The sequence below is a fragment of the Periplaneta americana genome, chromosome 3 (assembly GCF_040183065.1).
Source record: "Periplaneta americana isolate PAMFEO1 chromosome 3, P.americana_PAMFEO1_priV1, whole genome shotgun sequence".
Lineage (NCBI taxonomy): Eukaryota > Metazoa > Arthropoda > Insecta > Blattodea > Blattidae > Periplaneta > Periplaneta americana.
The window spans coordinates 10560900-10578791 of record NC_091119.1 but is presented as its reverse complement, the minus strand read 5'-3'; the positions used below and the strand labels follow the sequence as shown (position 1 = coordinate 10578791).

General features: G+C 33.4%; 1 protein-coding gene across 1 annotated transcript in view; it reads left to right on the top strand.

The window, feature by feature from the left end:
• Positions 1-17892, top strand: part of par-6 (partitioning defective protein 6) — a 116876-nt gene that overhangs the window by 77305 nt on the left and 21679 nt on the right. Inside the window, exon 3 of the mRNA XM_069819987.1 lies at positions 6922-7049. Within this exon, the coding sequence (XP_069676088.1) occupies positions 6922-7049 (128 nt within the window). The remainder of the gene's footprint in view (positions 1-6921; positions 7050-17892) is intronic.

Here is a 17892-nt window from a genome sequence, read left to right as displayed (position 1 = left end):
TCAGGCCTTCTCTGTCCCTCTACCAGGAGATTACAACTGTAATACGAAGAATAAAATTACAATTAGTATTAAATTTACAATTACAATTACAAGTAAAATTACAATTAGTATTAAATTTAAAATTACAATAAAAATCAAAGTACGAAAAGATTACCTCACTAATTAAAGCTAGATAACTTATCATAGAAAAACAAAGAATATTTTATATTTACTGAATTACAAATTAAACCTAGAATAACAAAATTGTATAGTGATGAAATTACTGGATATTGAAATATTTTGTGATAGAATAAGGAAACTATTTACAAGAAATCGATTACTGACCAAGTGCCTAGTAAGTTTGCGTTTGAATTCAATTTTATTTCGACAGTCCCTGATGCTAGCAAGTAGCGAATTCCAGAGTCTTGGCAGGGCTATTGTGAAAGAGGATGAGTATGAGGAGGTGCGATGGGATGGTATTGTTAATATTGTTTCATGACGAGAGCGTGTGTTCAGATTATGGTGGGAAGAAAGATAAGTGAAGCGAGACGACAGGTACGAAGGAATAGAAGAGTTCAAGATTTCGAAGAGAAAGAGGAGTGAATGTAAATTTCTTTTCTTATCTAGTTTAAGCCAACCTATTGCTTCCAGGGATGGGGTAATATGATCATTATTTACGAATATTGCTTACAAAACGTACACACAAATTATGAGCACGTTGAAGTTTCGTTTTGTTGTCGCTGGAGAGGTCAGTCAGTAAAATGTCAGCTTAGTCAAAATAGGGAAATACAAGCGTCTGCACAAGGGACTTTTTTAAGCAAGAGGGGAGATGAACATTTATCCTTTTTAGCACATTGATAATAGAATATACTTTTCTGCAGGTTTCTGTGATTTGCAGGTCCCAGATAAGCGGTGAGCGTTGTTTTATTGGCGGAAAGAGAATTCTTACGAGGAATTAGGTGACATTAAATTTTGGAAGGAATTTCTTTTATCAAAATCTATCGTGTCATTTCTGCTGCAACAAATGATCTTTTGGAATAACCCACAAATAGTCATATTTCTTCCATAAATGGGCTGTTTACATTACGATTCTATGCAACTGATATTTTCAGTATTTTAATGGGTTAACTCGAGTTCCTACATCGCAGGCTGAAAGAAGAGAGGTTATGGATAGATTTTAGGATATTGCATATTTCACTAGTATAATTGGGGTCTTGGATTGTACACACATTTCTACTAATTTTCATCCGTTTCCTTTATGGATATTCCACTTTTTTTTTAATAGCTATAACATATTAAGGATTCCCTACATTTAAATCTAGTAATGAAATCTATCAATACTTCAGACTCAAATTGGGATATAATATTTTCGATTTTAATTTTCTATTTTTTACGATTATAACCTAACAGCACTGAAAAACAAATGCAACCTGCAGACATAACATCGCCAAAGGCAAACAAATGCAACGCGAAAATGTAGGATACGTTCGTTTTGATGTAGAACGGAATAAGCGCAGTCGTTTTTAGACATTGGCTATTATCTTTGCAGAAGTATGAATGCTTTCCTTTCGTCATTTTGTAGAAACAGTGTACCATCACAGACTTTACAGTGGTTAAATGAGTTATCAGCTTACCATGATTAAGTAACCGGTGATTATGAATGGTGCACAGAAATTACTTTTTAACCGTGCTTTCGTAACCCACGGTTATTATATTTTTAACCGACATTGATGCATAAACCTTTAACACGCTCTCCTGTAAAATCTTGGCTGTTTGGCTTAGGACTATCATTCTCATCCCTTCAATTCTCTAACGGGCCGAAAGCGATTAGCAATATAGGCACGTTAGTTTGCGCTATTGTTACCGATGAGTTCATTCACAATAGCGTGTTCCAAGTATGCTCCAGTTACTTCGGTAGAAGTAGAACTATACTTTTCAATTATGAAAAACATTCTTCCTGACAGGAGGCTGTGGCAGTTGAGAACTTGTAAAAAAAACACATCTTGTTGTGGTATGTAACCAAGAAGAGTAAGAGTGAGTGCTGAAATGTGATACACAGGTTTATTAAATAACATATATTAAATTATTATTTTGACTATTACACTTTTATTACGTCACACTACTTTTGACCAATAAAACGGTACGAAAGGACGTCTTTCAACCAATCATGGCTGCTTATCGCACAATTTTATCGCGTCCCTAGCATTTGTTTATTTTTATCACTACCCTAGCATTTGTTTCTTTGTTTGCCAACATTTCAAACTGCACTGATCTGGACGTCAAAAAAAACAGAAAATTACAAACCACTCCAGTCGATGCACAGCACTTTCAAATATGACTCGCATTGGCATTCAAGAACAAGAATTAATAAAGATCACTGGTCATATATGAAGAGCACCATTCGGAAATCCTGAATAAGTTGAGGGGTACACCATGTACATCAACGAGTTCACTTCTTTTACGCACACGTCCAATATAACATCAACTGAACCACCAACCACTAAAACATTCAAATTTGAAAATTGTACTTTCAATAATTGTTTCTTTTAAAATTATTCATGTTTATTTTTTATTTCATCATCGTTAATTAAAACGTTTCTTGTTTATTTCATCATCCTTAATTAAAACTTTTCTAACACTTGTTTATATTATTTAGGTTATGTTTGTTATAGCTTCTGCTATATGATATTATGGAGAGTCACGTATCAGAGATTGTTTAATACTAAGATTTATTGAAAATCATCTGTCAAGTGACGTTGATTACTGGGATCCGGATGATTGAAGTGGAATGCAAATGTTTTAATAAAAATGAAACTGAATCAACAAAGCCTTCTTGACTAGTAACCGTCCACAGAGTTCAATGAAGATTCTATAGTTGGCACAACTGATAACAAGAAAACAATCATAAAACACTACTGCCATCTAACGTAATGTTGAGATGGTACAATAATACATGTAAGCCAATTAATATTTTATTGTATTGGAATACTTCGTTCTTCTAATCTTTATATACTTTCTTCTAATCGTGTAATAGTCAATTAAATCCCACTCGAGTTTCGATTTTCTCTAGATAAATCAAAATCTCTAGTGAGATTACTGGTGATAATTTTACTGTATATTTTCGTAATATTTAAATGCATATTTCTATGCGAAGTTAAGTCACACTGAGCTGGTACTGACGTTGGTATGTCTGTCTTAAAATGTATCATATTCCGTAATGTAATTAATTTCCATGTTTTTTTAAGAATTTAGTCAACATCAGAAGAGTTAACTGGTTAAGAAATATTTGACATGCATATTACTTTATTTTCCGAATATACAAAATAAACTTTAATTCAATTTTGAAATTAAATTAAACAATTGACTAAGGGACAAACTAAAAATTAGCAACAAAACTAAAGGATGCATATTTCTATTATTATTTTACTGCATATTTCCTGATTATTAAGTGCTTATTTTCCTGCCTAATTTAGCCAAAATAAATGCCTGAACTTCCGGGCTCTAATTATTATTATTATTATTATTATTATTATTATTATTATTATTATTATTATTATTATTATTCTCTTCATCATTTTAGTACTAGTCCAAGGCGTAATTAGTCTAATTGTTTCTTTCAAGTTCAATTTTGTCCTAAAGCCCGTACATTTTGTAGTAATCTCTGCTTGGAAGTGTGAGACGTGTCTTGGCTGAGCCAGAGTAGAGTTTAATGGCCACTTTTGTTATTACTGACAAGGAGTGTGGAATGACGCTGTTACGGTAAAGGCCTTGAGGGACTCCAGCAGGTCTGACTGAATACTCCCACTCAGCTGATAACGGACAGGAATGTGCCAGTCCGTGTCATCCGACAGCAATTTGTCTTAATGCATTTACAGTGTTCACTCCGAAGCTTGATTATTTCTTTTATTTTTTTTTTAAGATTACTTTTGATATGTGTGCGACCTATATTGGAGGGGAATACATTGCAAAACGAATTGTATTTAAAAGACCAAATATATCCTGCAATTTATTATAGACTATAAAGAATAAATTACAGCACATGGGATTGGCAAGTAGCACTTCTAAAATGTGTTATGATCAGAAGTGTCACTCTGTTTCATGTGCAGTAAACATGTCTTATGTGCCGTATTTTCGTCCCATCAGAAGAGAGATTCAGTATCAACAAAATTATAGCTTCCTCAACTTGTGACAATAAGGATGCTGGAGACTAAAAGACTCAGTCTGAAATTTGTTGTGGTGATGATAATTATGCCTAAAATGTGAGATTTTGTAGAACTAATTCCCTTCCCTTCCCTTCCCTTCCCTTCCCTTCCCTTCCCTTCCCTTCCCTTCCCTTCCCTTCCCTTCCCTTCCAGAATTTTTGGACAGCTCTAGATGTTTAGCTTAGATTTTGGAAGTACAGTATTTTACTTTTTTCGAATTTTGAATGGGTCTGGATCAGAGGTCTGCATCGGACGTTTTCGCTCGAGCGCCAAGTAGTTCATAACATAATCCGATAGGTAGCGCACATGCATGATGGGTAAAATTGTCACGAGCGATAAATCCCGAACGGTATAAGCCGAGCGTTAGACATTCGTTCTTGTTACAGTAATGAACTGTGTAGTAACATCATAGATGTTTATCATTTCAAAACTTTTCATTGTTTAACTAACCTCTCCATAGTACAACTACAAAACTTGCTTTAAAATGTATTATAAATGTCGTAGGTAAATGCCCCCCCCCCCCACACAGGAGTGATTTTGTTTTTGTCACATCTGATAGATGTTATTGAATGTAAATGTAATTATTATAAACGGAGAACACAATCACGATAATTCAAGAACTGTATCAAGTTTTCTAGTAATAATAATAATAATAATAATAATAATTATTATTATTATTATTATTATTATTATTATTCGTTTTATTATATTTTCTGTGACGTTATCTCTGTACTAATATTGTTATTAATCTACTGCTATATCAATAATATTTTGTAAAACGTTTCTACATTGTCGCAGTATATAGGCGGAACACTATGTATGGACCTATCATACTATATATGTGGTAAATCAAATATTGAATAATTATTAATTAGCAATAATAACTGTATATCGAAGTTTTTCATACTATTTTATTTATAACTTCATGTTCCTGTTTTGGTACGTTCCATTGACTGTTCCATTAAACGTTTGTCATAAACGCAGAAAATAAAGACTTATTTTTACCGTGTGAGCAAAACATATGTGTATCTTATCTGTCGCCTTCCATACAAGATAAGACATGTCGGTGAGATGATCTTGTACTGTGCTTCTATTTATTACGAGCGTATCACGACCGATCGTATCTCACTCGAGGGTACGACACTCGTCCGAGTTCAAGCGAGCGATTTAACTCCAATGCAGCACTCTGGTCTGGATAATGTTTTACATACAGTCCTTTTAATTTTTATTATTTCTCTTTCTCTTCGAAATTTTTGAACAGGTCTATAGAATTTTTCGATCTCAAATACTGAATTACTTCACTGTTAAAATTAATTGAAGTTTACTTGATTTTATACAGTCATACATACTGACGACGTTAATGAGATTTGCTGTGCTGCTATCTCTCTCATATTTCTAGATTATTATTATTATTATTATTATTATTATTATTATTATTATTATTATTACTAGACGTACCCGTGCGCTCCGCTTCACCCGTTAGAAATAAATATAAAGTAATTACACAATTAAAATAGGACATTTGATCCAGGGAAAATTCGTGTTTGATAGAAGGATAAATCCTTTAATATGTTACTTAATTTAAATTGCATCCAAATAATTAAAATGCGATCATTTTGGTCCAGAGAGCAATCATTTGGTGCAATGACAATTCCTTTAACATGTATCTTAATTGTCATTACATGCAACCATAGTTTAATGAAGATTGACATCATTTAGATTTAATGTGTATACTTTATTTTACTTGTTATAGGTTTCCATTGAATTATGGTAATAACTTAATTTTAACCATTGTTTTCTACGTATTCAGTAAATGGCGCTTGGCCCACTATGGTTCTGAACCCTTCAAATAACTTAAATTATATTATATAATATTACATATTATATTATATTATATTATATTATATTATATTATATTATATCATATTATATTATATCAGAAGTTACTGTAATAACATTATAGCATTATGTCCATCTAGAGAAACTACACTTTCCAATGGTGAAATAATAATTAATTATACAAATCGGTTGATTTAGCTTCCGATATTACTTCATACAAACACAGAAACATTCTTTGTAGGCTATCTTTCATAGCTTTCGATTGTTGCTGTCCAAGGCCCCTTATAGACGAAGTCATTTGTTTTTTAATTCATTGCACGGCCTTAGATGGCAGTTATTTTAATTTTAAAACTCATTTATCTCATTAAATATCAGTCCTATCAAACTTTTTCAAGGAATAAAACTTATTGCAAATTATTTTAAAGAAACTTTTGTTATGTAACATTTTTCACAAAAATCAATAATAAGCGAGATATTTCGATTTATTTAATTCAGGCCCCCCTTATAACCCCCCTTTTAAATAATGTATTTTGAATGCCATATAGCCTAAAATCTAAGTTACAACGAACTTAATTTATATACCAATTTTCATCGAAATCCGTTCAGCCATTATCGCGTGAAAAGGTAACAAACATACAGACATACAAACAAAAATTAAAAAAAAGTGATTTTCGGTTTCAGGGTGGTTAATTATACATGTTAGGACCAATTATTTTTGGAAAATCGAAAATTACCAGAAAAATTTCGGCTACAGATTTATTATTAGTATAGATTATTATTATTATCATCATCATCATCATCATCATCATCATCATCATCATCATCATTATTATTATGTTACATTGAGAATTTACTGTTTTGTAACTCATGCAGAATTGCTGTGTTTGTTGTTTGCTTGCAGGGGAGAGTTTAGAGGAGTTAAACGGTTATGGTACTTACAAGCCTCGCAACCTCATCTCTTCCATCCTGGGGACTCCTGGTCGGCCAAAGGCTCACCTCTGTATCTCCAATCCACATGACTTCAGACAAGTAAGCACACTGTTTTCATTATCTCCATAGTTACGACTTGTCAATAATTTCTAGAAGTGCATTCGAGTAAAGTGATTAGTTATGGCTTGTTGGAATTATAATAGTACATTATGCAACGAGTCTATAATGGTAGTAATTAAGACGCGAGTATGTTTATGAAAGGAGCGCAAGCGAAATTAATTTCAAGTTTCTCTCGTAGAGTGTTGTTGAATATGAGCTGCCTCTCATGAAATGAAATGATTGAAATACAGTAGTCTTCGAGAGTAACAGTAATATGCGTTACAAGAGCGGTATGTTGAAGTTTTCATGTTCGAGGAAAAGTTTGAAAAAGCGAAACGTAGTTGAGCTTTTTTAATTTCCGAGAATTGAAAGAAAAAATACCGCTTGTGTATCGTACATTATTTTGTGCGAAGATCGTTTATTACATACCTGAAAGAGGAATTTCTAATTAGTTGCAATGAAATCTCCATCTTGGTTTCTGTTCAATGACGGCAAATTTGCAAAAAAATATCTATCTTCAACATTGTTGCTTTAAAATGTTTTATGTGTTTACTATACTCCAGCAGGCCGTGATGTACGTCTGTCTTTTTTTTTCCCCCCAGTCTATGATGAGTCTGGAATCTTGTTGATTTTTTCACGGCTTCCTTAATGTTACTTGCATCACGAATGCAGTAACTTTAGTGGAGTTGTAGAGTTTACTTAATTTTTGCAAATATTTAAGAACAATAATTAACAGTGCAATTTAGGTGAAATTGCAGTGGTAAGTTTCCAATTTATAATTTTTACTATATTGAACGTCTCTAAAAATAATATGTTAAAAGGCTAAAGCAGTAAAATCAATATGTCACTTAAGCGGTAAGAATAGGGAAATTGTTATGTGTGTTAGGTTGGGAATACTGAATGTGGAATTTTAGACTTTCCGCGGATTGGTTTTGTGCGGAAACCACGCAAATACGCACGATCTCGCACAAAAGTAACATTCAAGGCTTGGAGATAATCGACTATCGTATTTAATAGAAAAGTAACATTCAAGGCTTGGAGATAATCGACTATCGTATTTAATAAAATGTAACTTCACGCTCTAGAAAATATTACGTAACGTAATCAGGATTTTCTAAGGCAAATTGCCCTAGCACGTAAAGATAAACGAAGGATTGTTATAGGAAAATAGTAAGTTCATTATTGAACGAACTGAAAATAAAATTACTTGTCTTGTTTCATTTACTGGCCACGTGGCTTGTACGTAGGGAATTGTTTTTGTATTAGCTTACACGCAAGTGTTCTGGTTAGTCATGTCTAATGATCGCTTACCTCATTATAGTCATTATCCATCCAGTAAAATATATATATATATATATATATATATATATATATCAATGTTCTGAGATCATAGTAACAGAGAATTCGATGTTTTGCGTCCGTAAATAATTTCTCAGCGACCAATAAATCTAAACGAATGATCTTGTGTTATTGCTTTCACTTGTATGACATTGGGAATAATATGCTACAGGGTGATTCTTCTCGCTTGCAATGCTAATTCATTTCTAAAACTATAAGAAGTTATTCTGAGATAATGTGGTTATAAAATGTAGGAAACAGAAAACGGATGTAGGTAAATTCTCATTTTTAAATAGAACTATAAATGATTGGAATGACCTACCTGCAGCGGTCTTTGAGGGCTGTCCTTCCTTAAGGAGATTCAAGAATAATTTAAAAAGTTGTATATAAAGTGAAAATTAAAATTAAGGTGACATTCAACATTTAATTTTTTTAAGGTGACATGTATTTATCTAGGCTGACGAGTTTACTTCCTTGGTTTGAATTGTAAATTATTTAAAACTAGCGTGTAAGAGGGCCTTAGACTAGAAATGTTTAGTTTAAATGTAGTTCTGTTTATAAGTATGCATAAGGGTGTAATTATTTGACTTATTTGAACTGTTGTATCAGTGAAGCGAGGTGAGTCAGTGAAGTTATGGTTTTACAGTGCAGTGAACAGTTCCGATCAGTGATAATTTATAGCGTCAATGAAATGTGTTCTATAGTGTCAGTGAAGTGGGTTACAGAGTGTCAGTGAAATGTGTGCTAAAGTGTCAGTGAAATGCGTCATACTGCCACTACAGGGAATGAGATGAGAGTAAAGTGAAAGACTATTGAAACTTATGTAGGACCTATAGATAATTATGTAGGTTGTATTGTAAAATGAGGTATTTTATTTTATGTTTTATTATTATTGTGTTAAATTGTATTATGTATTATTATTGTATTGTGTGTAAAATTGTATATGTGTTGTAAAATTGTATTGTGTATTGGTTATCATTTTATTGTGTATTGTTAATATTGTATATACCACTGCCACCGGGTGCTTGCCCACTTGCAGTGTAAATAAATACATACATACATAACGAACGGATTGCAGAGTGATAGTGATAGGAGAAGCCAAAATACTCAGAGGGAACATGTGTATCGGGCTATTCCATATGAAATCCATCAGTAAAAAACCTCGCATTTTTATACCCTAATTTTTTCCCTATTTATACAAGGTGCTGAGGAGAGTGCATTTGCAAAAATATACTATCGAAAGTCAAACAGTTTTCGTATTGTTGAGCGACAAATTTAGCGTATTTTATAAAAACAAGCCTCTTTCAGCGCTCAGAACTCTGGAACCATTTACTGCAGAACATTGAACGAGAGCTCATTTTGAAGCTGACATTTGGTAGGTTATGATAAGAGGCAATCCTTATTTTTATTGTACACAGAGAGACAGATAATCTGATTTTTACTTACTTTTAGGCTTTTTGCCCATTTGTAAAAATGTAAAAAAAATATTGAGAAAAAACCTTGCATTATTAAGAGGGATTCGGCATTGTTTGCTTAGTGTCACGGCAATAAGTTTCGAGGGTATTAAATAAATTATTTTCATACGCCTGGACTTGAACGGTGCAGTACCGCTCGCACTGGCCGAGAGATGAAGATAAGGGAGTGCTGGACGTCATTTTACTCCTGTGTTTATGAAAACCTGTGATAAAGCTAGCCCAGCTATGCGCTACTAGACGAAATATCACGTGTTTGTCTCCTGGCTTTGCTTCCCTCTGCTAGATCCCGCCTCACAGTCAGCTGGTTAGTTCACGCGTGTACTATTTATTTTCTTTATTTCATATTTTCAATACTTTCTTATCAACGGTGCACCAGTAAAAAAATATGTGTTTATTTGTACTTTCAATGCGGAATCTAACCATATATTTTTAAAATATTTTTTTTGTGGGCAAATGCGTCTTAATGAAGAAAAATCTAAATTTATCCATTTCCATAAAAAGTAAGAAAAACTGTTTACATGTCAATATAAACTTTAACTTTTTAGCATCAAAATAAACCATGATTTTTATCATTGGATGAAAGGGTTTCGGAGCTACAACAGTTTAAAGTTGCTAATTTCATGAAAATACTATAAATATGTTTTCCGGACGCTTAATTTCTTCACGTGGCGACGTCCCCTGGCCAGCACGATCACCAGACCTTTCACCCTGCATTTTTTTTCTATGGGGGCAACTTAAGGCTGAGGTGTTCAAACATCTGCCGAGGACTTTGCCAGACCCAAGAAATGCAATACAGGAAGTAATTGATTTTATTCCTCAAGAAATGCTAGTTAGAGTGATTCAGAATTTCCGAAGTCGCATTCAACAATTCATTGATAGTGAAGGACACCACTTGAGAGACACGTTATTAAAAAAAAATGAAAAATTCCCATTGTTAAGATACCATTCATATTAATAAAGTTTCATTATTTTGATCCATCTGTTTTTTATTTAAACTTTAAATTAGGGGGGATGTTTTGCCGCATCCTTTATTTGAAGTTTCACATTTACCTAAATCATATTCAATTGCAAAAGTAGGTAATCGTATTAAAAATGAATATTTCTAGTTCGTCAGTTACCGCCATGCTTTCTGCTGCACCAGGGATTTCAAGTTGCAAGTTCATAGTTCAAGATTAGAGTTGGAGGACAAGATGATCTCATTGTATTTCCCGTGTAATGGCTGACAGGTGTAAAGTCCACCTCATCAGGTGCCCTCTTTCAAGGTTGTCATTTCATTGGAATGTCACAGTCTTGCTAGTCCTTTTTTGTTTATATTATCCTTCATTTGTCATCTTGCCATTCAGAAATAATGTCTGAATTACCTACTACGTTGTTCTTAATCTTAACCGTCTGCAGGGTTATGATTTCGATGTGACAGGTGAAACCTGATTAATGTAACAATCTTGTGGTGGTGTAAGATGATTACAGCGAGTTATATTTTAGGTAGAGAGTTGGATATACATTAAATTTACGTAACATTATATACATGTTCGCATACGTACTTAAAACTTACAGTATATATAGCCTACTGTACTGCATTGTACTACACATCTCACCACACCACTCGCGTGCGTTAAAGGCCCATTCAGAATGAAAATTAAACATAACCGTAACATAAACACAGAAGTTTGCGGCCAGGTTATCGAATGTGATCATTCACAATGATTCACATAAACACTGACATTAACATTGCCGTTAGACGTTAACATGAAAGTGTGGGAACTCCAAACTTGCATGCTTATGCTTACGTGATTTGCAAACAGTACACAATCGTGGAGCGCTGAAGTATACGACAGAATATGAGGAAATGGCGTCGTTGTTATGTTTCCATGGTTACCAAGTATCTTTGCGGTTATGTTTATGTCCCCATCATGGATGATGTGATTTTACTGTAACGTTTACATTCTTAAGTTAACGTTTACGTTATGTTTAATTTTCATTTAAGGCTATTTCCGAAATTGCGGGAAATGCTTCCACCTTTAAGGCTAGTTCCAAAAGTGCAGGAAATGCTTCTAGCCACTACGGCAGTCCAGTAGCCGGGCTCATAATTCTGTGGATCTAGGTTCAATCCCCGGTGTAACCCCGATTTATGCCTTGTGTTGGGAAAGCCGTGGTCCATGTAACATAAAGAGTTTTCTCCAGAAGCACCTCACCTCAACTCAACTCAACTCACCTCACCTCACCTCACCTCACGTCATCTTGGGTGTAACGTAGAGCAGCCTAGCCTATGCTTGTAACATTTTAAGTTTCTCTACTATGCATAGATAGATGGTTATAGATAAGAAGTTGTAAATACGCAGTCAGAATGGTCGATTACAAACACAATATGAAAGAGAATAAGTAGATTTCATGCTTTAATACGATTCACAGTGACGATTGGGATATCGTATAGTATTTCGAAAATGTGTGGTCTGTAACATAGCTTATTACAAGTATTCATAATTTGATTCTTACTGTTCTATTACAGCTTAGCCACTAGAGCTCGAATTGTTTGTAAAATCAAATGCGGAACTGAAATACACACACAAATTTAAAATATGTGCACTAACTGTATAGATGTAATGCCAGTGAAGTTACTAGGGTTACCAACTTTCTTTGAAGAAAATACGAGAGATTAAGGAATCGACAATATTTCACATAGAAAATTGACATATTATTCAGTTCAGTTACTAAAAAGCAACTTTATTCTACACTTCGGCAGCTAGGCTTAATTAAGAGTATTTTGCGACAGACTTTGTCTCTCGTAATAGTTGAAGTCAATAAAGTTTGCAGCTCTGATTTGATTAGATGTGTCGTGGTCCTGTTTCGAACATCTGTCCAGTTATTGTTCATGAGACGAAACATGCTCTTTGTGTGAGCATTACTGCTTGGTATTCATAGAAGAAAACTAACCAGTTTTTTTTTTTCAAAATTGTAATATTAATATTGTTTAATTTTAAACAGGACAGCACTAAAACCTATTTCCGGCAAGCATTACCTTCCGAAAACACTGCACATTTCAGTACATCTCTTGAACAACAAAATTCATCATATAAACAGTCATCGTTCACATCAAAATCAAATGTTTAGAATATTTAATGATTATACATCTTGATTACACAACTTTTAACACTATATCACTTTGGAAAACATTATGTGTCTTTCACGTATTAAATTTTATGTTATCTTGTTACATGTTTCGGTCTGCTATTGGCCATCATCAGAACTGGTTGTTGCTGGTCTTGGCGCCTTTTGTTTTGTTTCCTGTGGGGGTGTGTTTGTGTAGTGTAATGTGGAGTCAAAGAGTGTGTGTGTTCTGAAATTGAAATTCTACACATCCAACCAAAAAGCCAGAAACTAAACACATTACAACAATACGAAATACACAAACACACAAAAACACATCCAAATGAAATTCTCAACACACAACTCAATTTCAGAACACATAAACTCTTTGACTCCACATTGCACTACACAAACACACCCCCACAGGAAACAAATAAAAGGCGCCAAGACCAGCAACACCAGTTCTGATGATGGCCAATAAAAGGCCGAAACATGTTAACAAGGTAACATAAAATTTAACACGCGAAAGACACATAATACGTTTTCCAAAATTTAATGATTTTTACATTGCAAAAATAAGGGAGTAGAATGCTCGAAGAGAGTAAAAATAGGAGAGCCGGGAGACTGTTAAAAATTAGGAACAAATACGAGAGATCCCGGGAATTTTTTTAGTAGTTTATTTTACGACACTTTATCAACATCTTAGGTTATTTAGCGCCTGAATGAGATGAAGGTGATAATGCCGGTGAAATGAGTCCGAGGTCCAACACCGAAAGTTAAGTTACCCAGCATTTGCTCATATTGGGTTGAGGGAAAACCCTGGAAAAAAACCTCAACCAGGTAACTTGACCCGACCGAGAATCGATCTCGGGCCAACACCGAAAGTTACCCAGCATCTGCTCATATTGGGTTGAGGGAAAACCCTGGAAAAAAACCTCAACCAGGTAACTTGTAGACGCTCTAACCGTTACTCCACAGGTGTGGACTCCCGGGAAATACGGGAGGGTTGGCAACCCTAGAAGTTACATCGTTTGTTGTTGAAATAACAACATTTAAAATCATTCCGAAATTTCCGTACACCTGTAGTGCAAGAATGTTGTACATTATAGAGTATATAATGTTTATTCTGCATCACAATGTGTTAGTAATATTCACACATCAGAAAACATCAACATCAAGGAGTATTAAAACTGTTACGTTTCTCTTCTCTGCCCCCAATAATTGCCATGAAACAAATATGTGCGGTATCTTGATAAATGAGCATTTGATAAGAGATTAAATATTTGTTCGCCTCAGAATATGTGAAATACATGTAAAATCGTCCACCAAAATATTTTGCTTATCTTCCAGATTACTAATTATGCAACATGTGCGCTCCAGTAATCCCTACATAGCAATAATGTTCTTACGAGTTGCAGATGTTACTAAATGCGTATTGTTAAAGGCATTTTATAATAGGTGTAATTTGGCTAATTATTTCAATTTCGATACATAGTCTAGCTATGGACTGGAGCATATTTAATTAAACTGTTTTCCTGTTGCTGAGGTCACAGGTGTTTCAAATGACTCATTCCGTGTTTTGTAAGTCTTCACAGAATTTAGAAGGGATTAATGGCATTGAATTCTTAGCAACTTCAATTAAAAAAATAAAAGTACAATTTAAAAGTCGACTTTCGTAAATAGAAAAATAATATTAGAAATAATTCCAATATATGAGTATGTACAGCTAAATTTTTTAAAATTAATTATATAACTATTGAAACCGGTACAATGTATAAATGAAGTTAAATTCTTTGCAGTTAAAGTTGCGAAGAATATGATGTTTAGTTAGGGTTCCCATGCATACCGTAAAGACGGAAACATCCCTTTTTCAGTAATGTGTCCTTTTGTTCTGAAACAGGTCTTCAGGACATATTTTTGTCTCGTATTTAAGAATTAGAGATTGAAAAAATGGGAATATTAGCTGCTATTTTATTACAAACTAGCTGAAATAACCCGTCGTTGCCTGTGTTTTCCTTTCTGCTTCTATTTTTAATTAAACTGGTTATTAGGCGTTTCGAAAATGTCGGAAATCCAACTACAGACAACCAAAACGAATTGTCTTTACTAAGCTTTCCTCATCCCTAAAAGATTAATCTTTCTATAGCGTTCACGTACGTGAATTAATGAACTTCTTAACCCAATGCCTGCCAGGGTTAACTCAATTTAATCACCTGTAGATCAGACATAAAAAAGAAAACATTTCGTCATGTGCCTCACGTTCAACTGTTTTTAATATATATTTATTTGTTTTTGTTTATTTATTTATTTATTTATTTATTCTGACGTAGTTAAGGCCATTAGGCCTTCTTCCACACCGCCAGAAATACGAATAAAATAATAGAAAATGAAACTGTAAACAAAGTAAAACCAAACGAAAATATATACAGGCTACAGTCACACAACCTAGATTGTCTAGATTTTGGCCTTCCTGATGTATCAATAATGTTATTTCATGTCGTGTTATTTTTCCATGGCCTCATGGAAGTCGATGTTGAATACAACAGACAATAATAAAGAACAATTGACTGTATAAAATTGCATTTTAATATTATACATCAATGTCTGATCGTATTTGTTTTTATTTTTTATCTTTTTAATCAATTTAACATCCATTTGTCCGATTTTAATGTAGCCTATGTTCTTCTCCTGGTTATGAAGGTTAAATGTGGAAACTTTGGCAAATATCGGTCAAAGCATGTAGATTTGTATAGAGTACATACATACATACATAGTCACATTGACTTTTATATCTAATATATCGTTCTCCATCACTGTCAGTGACATTGGAATTCGCTAGTGGCAACATTGGAAGTGACACTGAATGTATACAATGTTCTTAAAACAGTTCATACTATGAGGCAAACTGCTACCAGATCAAACATTGTTCAATCTCACTTGTTTGTTGAAATCATGATTGTGAGAAATGTTCTGATTTCCAAAGAAGATAGTGAATTGAAGAAAATTTATATGACGCCTGGGTTGAATTAAATATGTTCAGAAATGTTGATGAAAGTACCTAATTAAAAAAAACTGATACCATTCATTGGTGTAATTCTGTTAAAAATGCAAATGTTGAAAGATTGTTCTCCCACATGGCCTCACTGTGAATAGAAAACAACAAGTTAAAGACAATAAAATCAGTGCTTGTTGTAAAATCATTTTTCAGTCAGGATTGTTGACTATTTCTTGACTTTATGCTTCAAAACAATAAAATTATTTTTACAAGAAATCCATTCAGTAATGATTTCAGTAATTTGACAGAACAGAAGTTCATACAAAGGTGTAGGCTATTTTCTGCCAGGCTTCACGTTTAGCTTTGAACATAGATCCGTTTATTTGTTTATTCTCAATAATTGGTTTATACTGCGAAATTATTTCCAGCAGAAGGCTTCTCTCGAACGAAGAGTAATTAGGTCCACGATTTCTTTTTGTTCCAGTGTTTTCCATTTCACAACAGCAATACCAATATGCCGCTCCATGCTACTGTGATACAGACGACGGAAACAAGCGAGAATCGCAATTGTCAGAGTTCAGAAAACAATTAAGCCTATACTTGGTTTAGGTTATGGTTAAACTCTAGAATCTCTGGTCCTAACAAAGAGTTAACAAACAGAATGATAAAATGTGAAATGTAAAGTTGAAGAAACGCAATATTTTAACAACAATTTATACTTTTAACTAACAGTTAATTAACGCTATGTTAGATGCATTTTAACAAAGGTCGAAGAAACTGGGCCTATGTATCATAATTATTATTATTAGATGGAATGTACAGTCTTCTGAGGTTGATATATGTATATTGATAATTAGAAAGTTGTAGGATTTAAATTGAGAATTGTCTATTTCTCCATATTACACAATCTATACTAATAATAAATCTGTAGCCGACATTTTTCTGGTAATTTTCGATTTTCCAAAAATAATTGCTCCTAACATAATTATCCATCCTGAAACTGAAAATCGCTTTTTTGAAATTTTTATTTGTATGTCTATCTGTCTGGATGTTTGTTACCTTTTCACGCGATAATGGCTGAACCAATTTATATGAAAATTGGAATATAAATTAAGTTCGTCGTAACTTAGAATTTAGGCTATATGACATTCAAAATATTTTATTTAAAAGGAGAGCTATAAGGAGGCTCGAATTAAATAAATCGAAATATCTCCCTTATTATTAATTTTCATTAAAAATGTTACATAACAAAAGTTTCTTTAAAAATAATTTCCGATAAGTTTTATTCCATGCAAAATTTTGATAGGACTGATATTTAATGAGATAAATGAGTTTAAAATTGCAATAACAACGCCATCTAAGGCAGTGTAATGAAATAAAAAACAAATGACTTCGTCTACAAGGGGCCTTGGACAACAACAGTCGAAAGCTATGAAACATAGCCTACAGAGAATGTTTCTATGTTTGTATGAAGTAATATCGGAAGCTAAATTAACCGATTTGTATAATTAATTATTAATTCACCATTGGAAAGTGTAGTTTCTCTAGATGGACATAATGCTATAATGTTATTCTTATTACAGTAACTTCTGAGTGAATCGAGGACAGGTAAGATTAAAATAGCTTCTTATGCACAGAAAACTTGATAGGCTATTCTGTACATTCGTTTCCTGTATTTCGTAAAATAATGTTTATGTCTCTGGATCAAAATGATCGCATTTTAATTTTTTTAAATACAATTTAAATTAAGTAACATACTAAACGATTTATCCTTCTATCAAACACGAATGTTCCCTGGATCAAATGTCCTATTTTAATTATGTAATTACTTTATATTTATTTCTAACGGGTGCAGCAGAGCGCACGGGTACAGCTGGTACATAATATAAGACTTGCAGGAATAGAACTGTTATTGAAGGAAAGTAATGAAGTTATGTAGTTGAAACTGAAA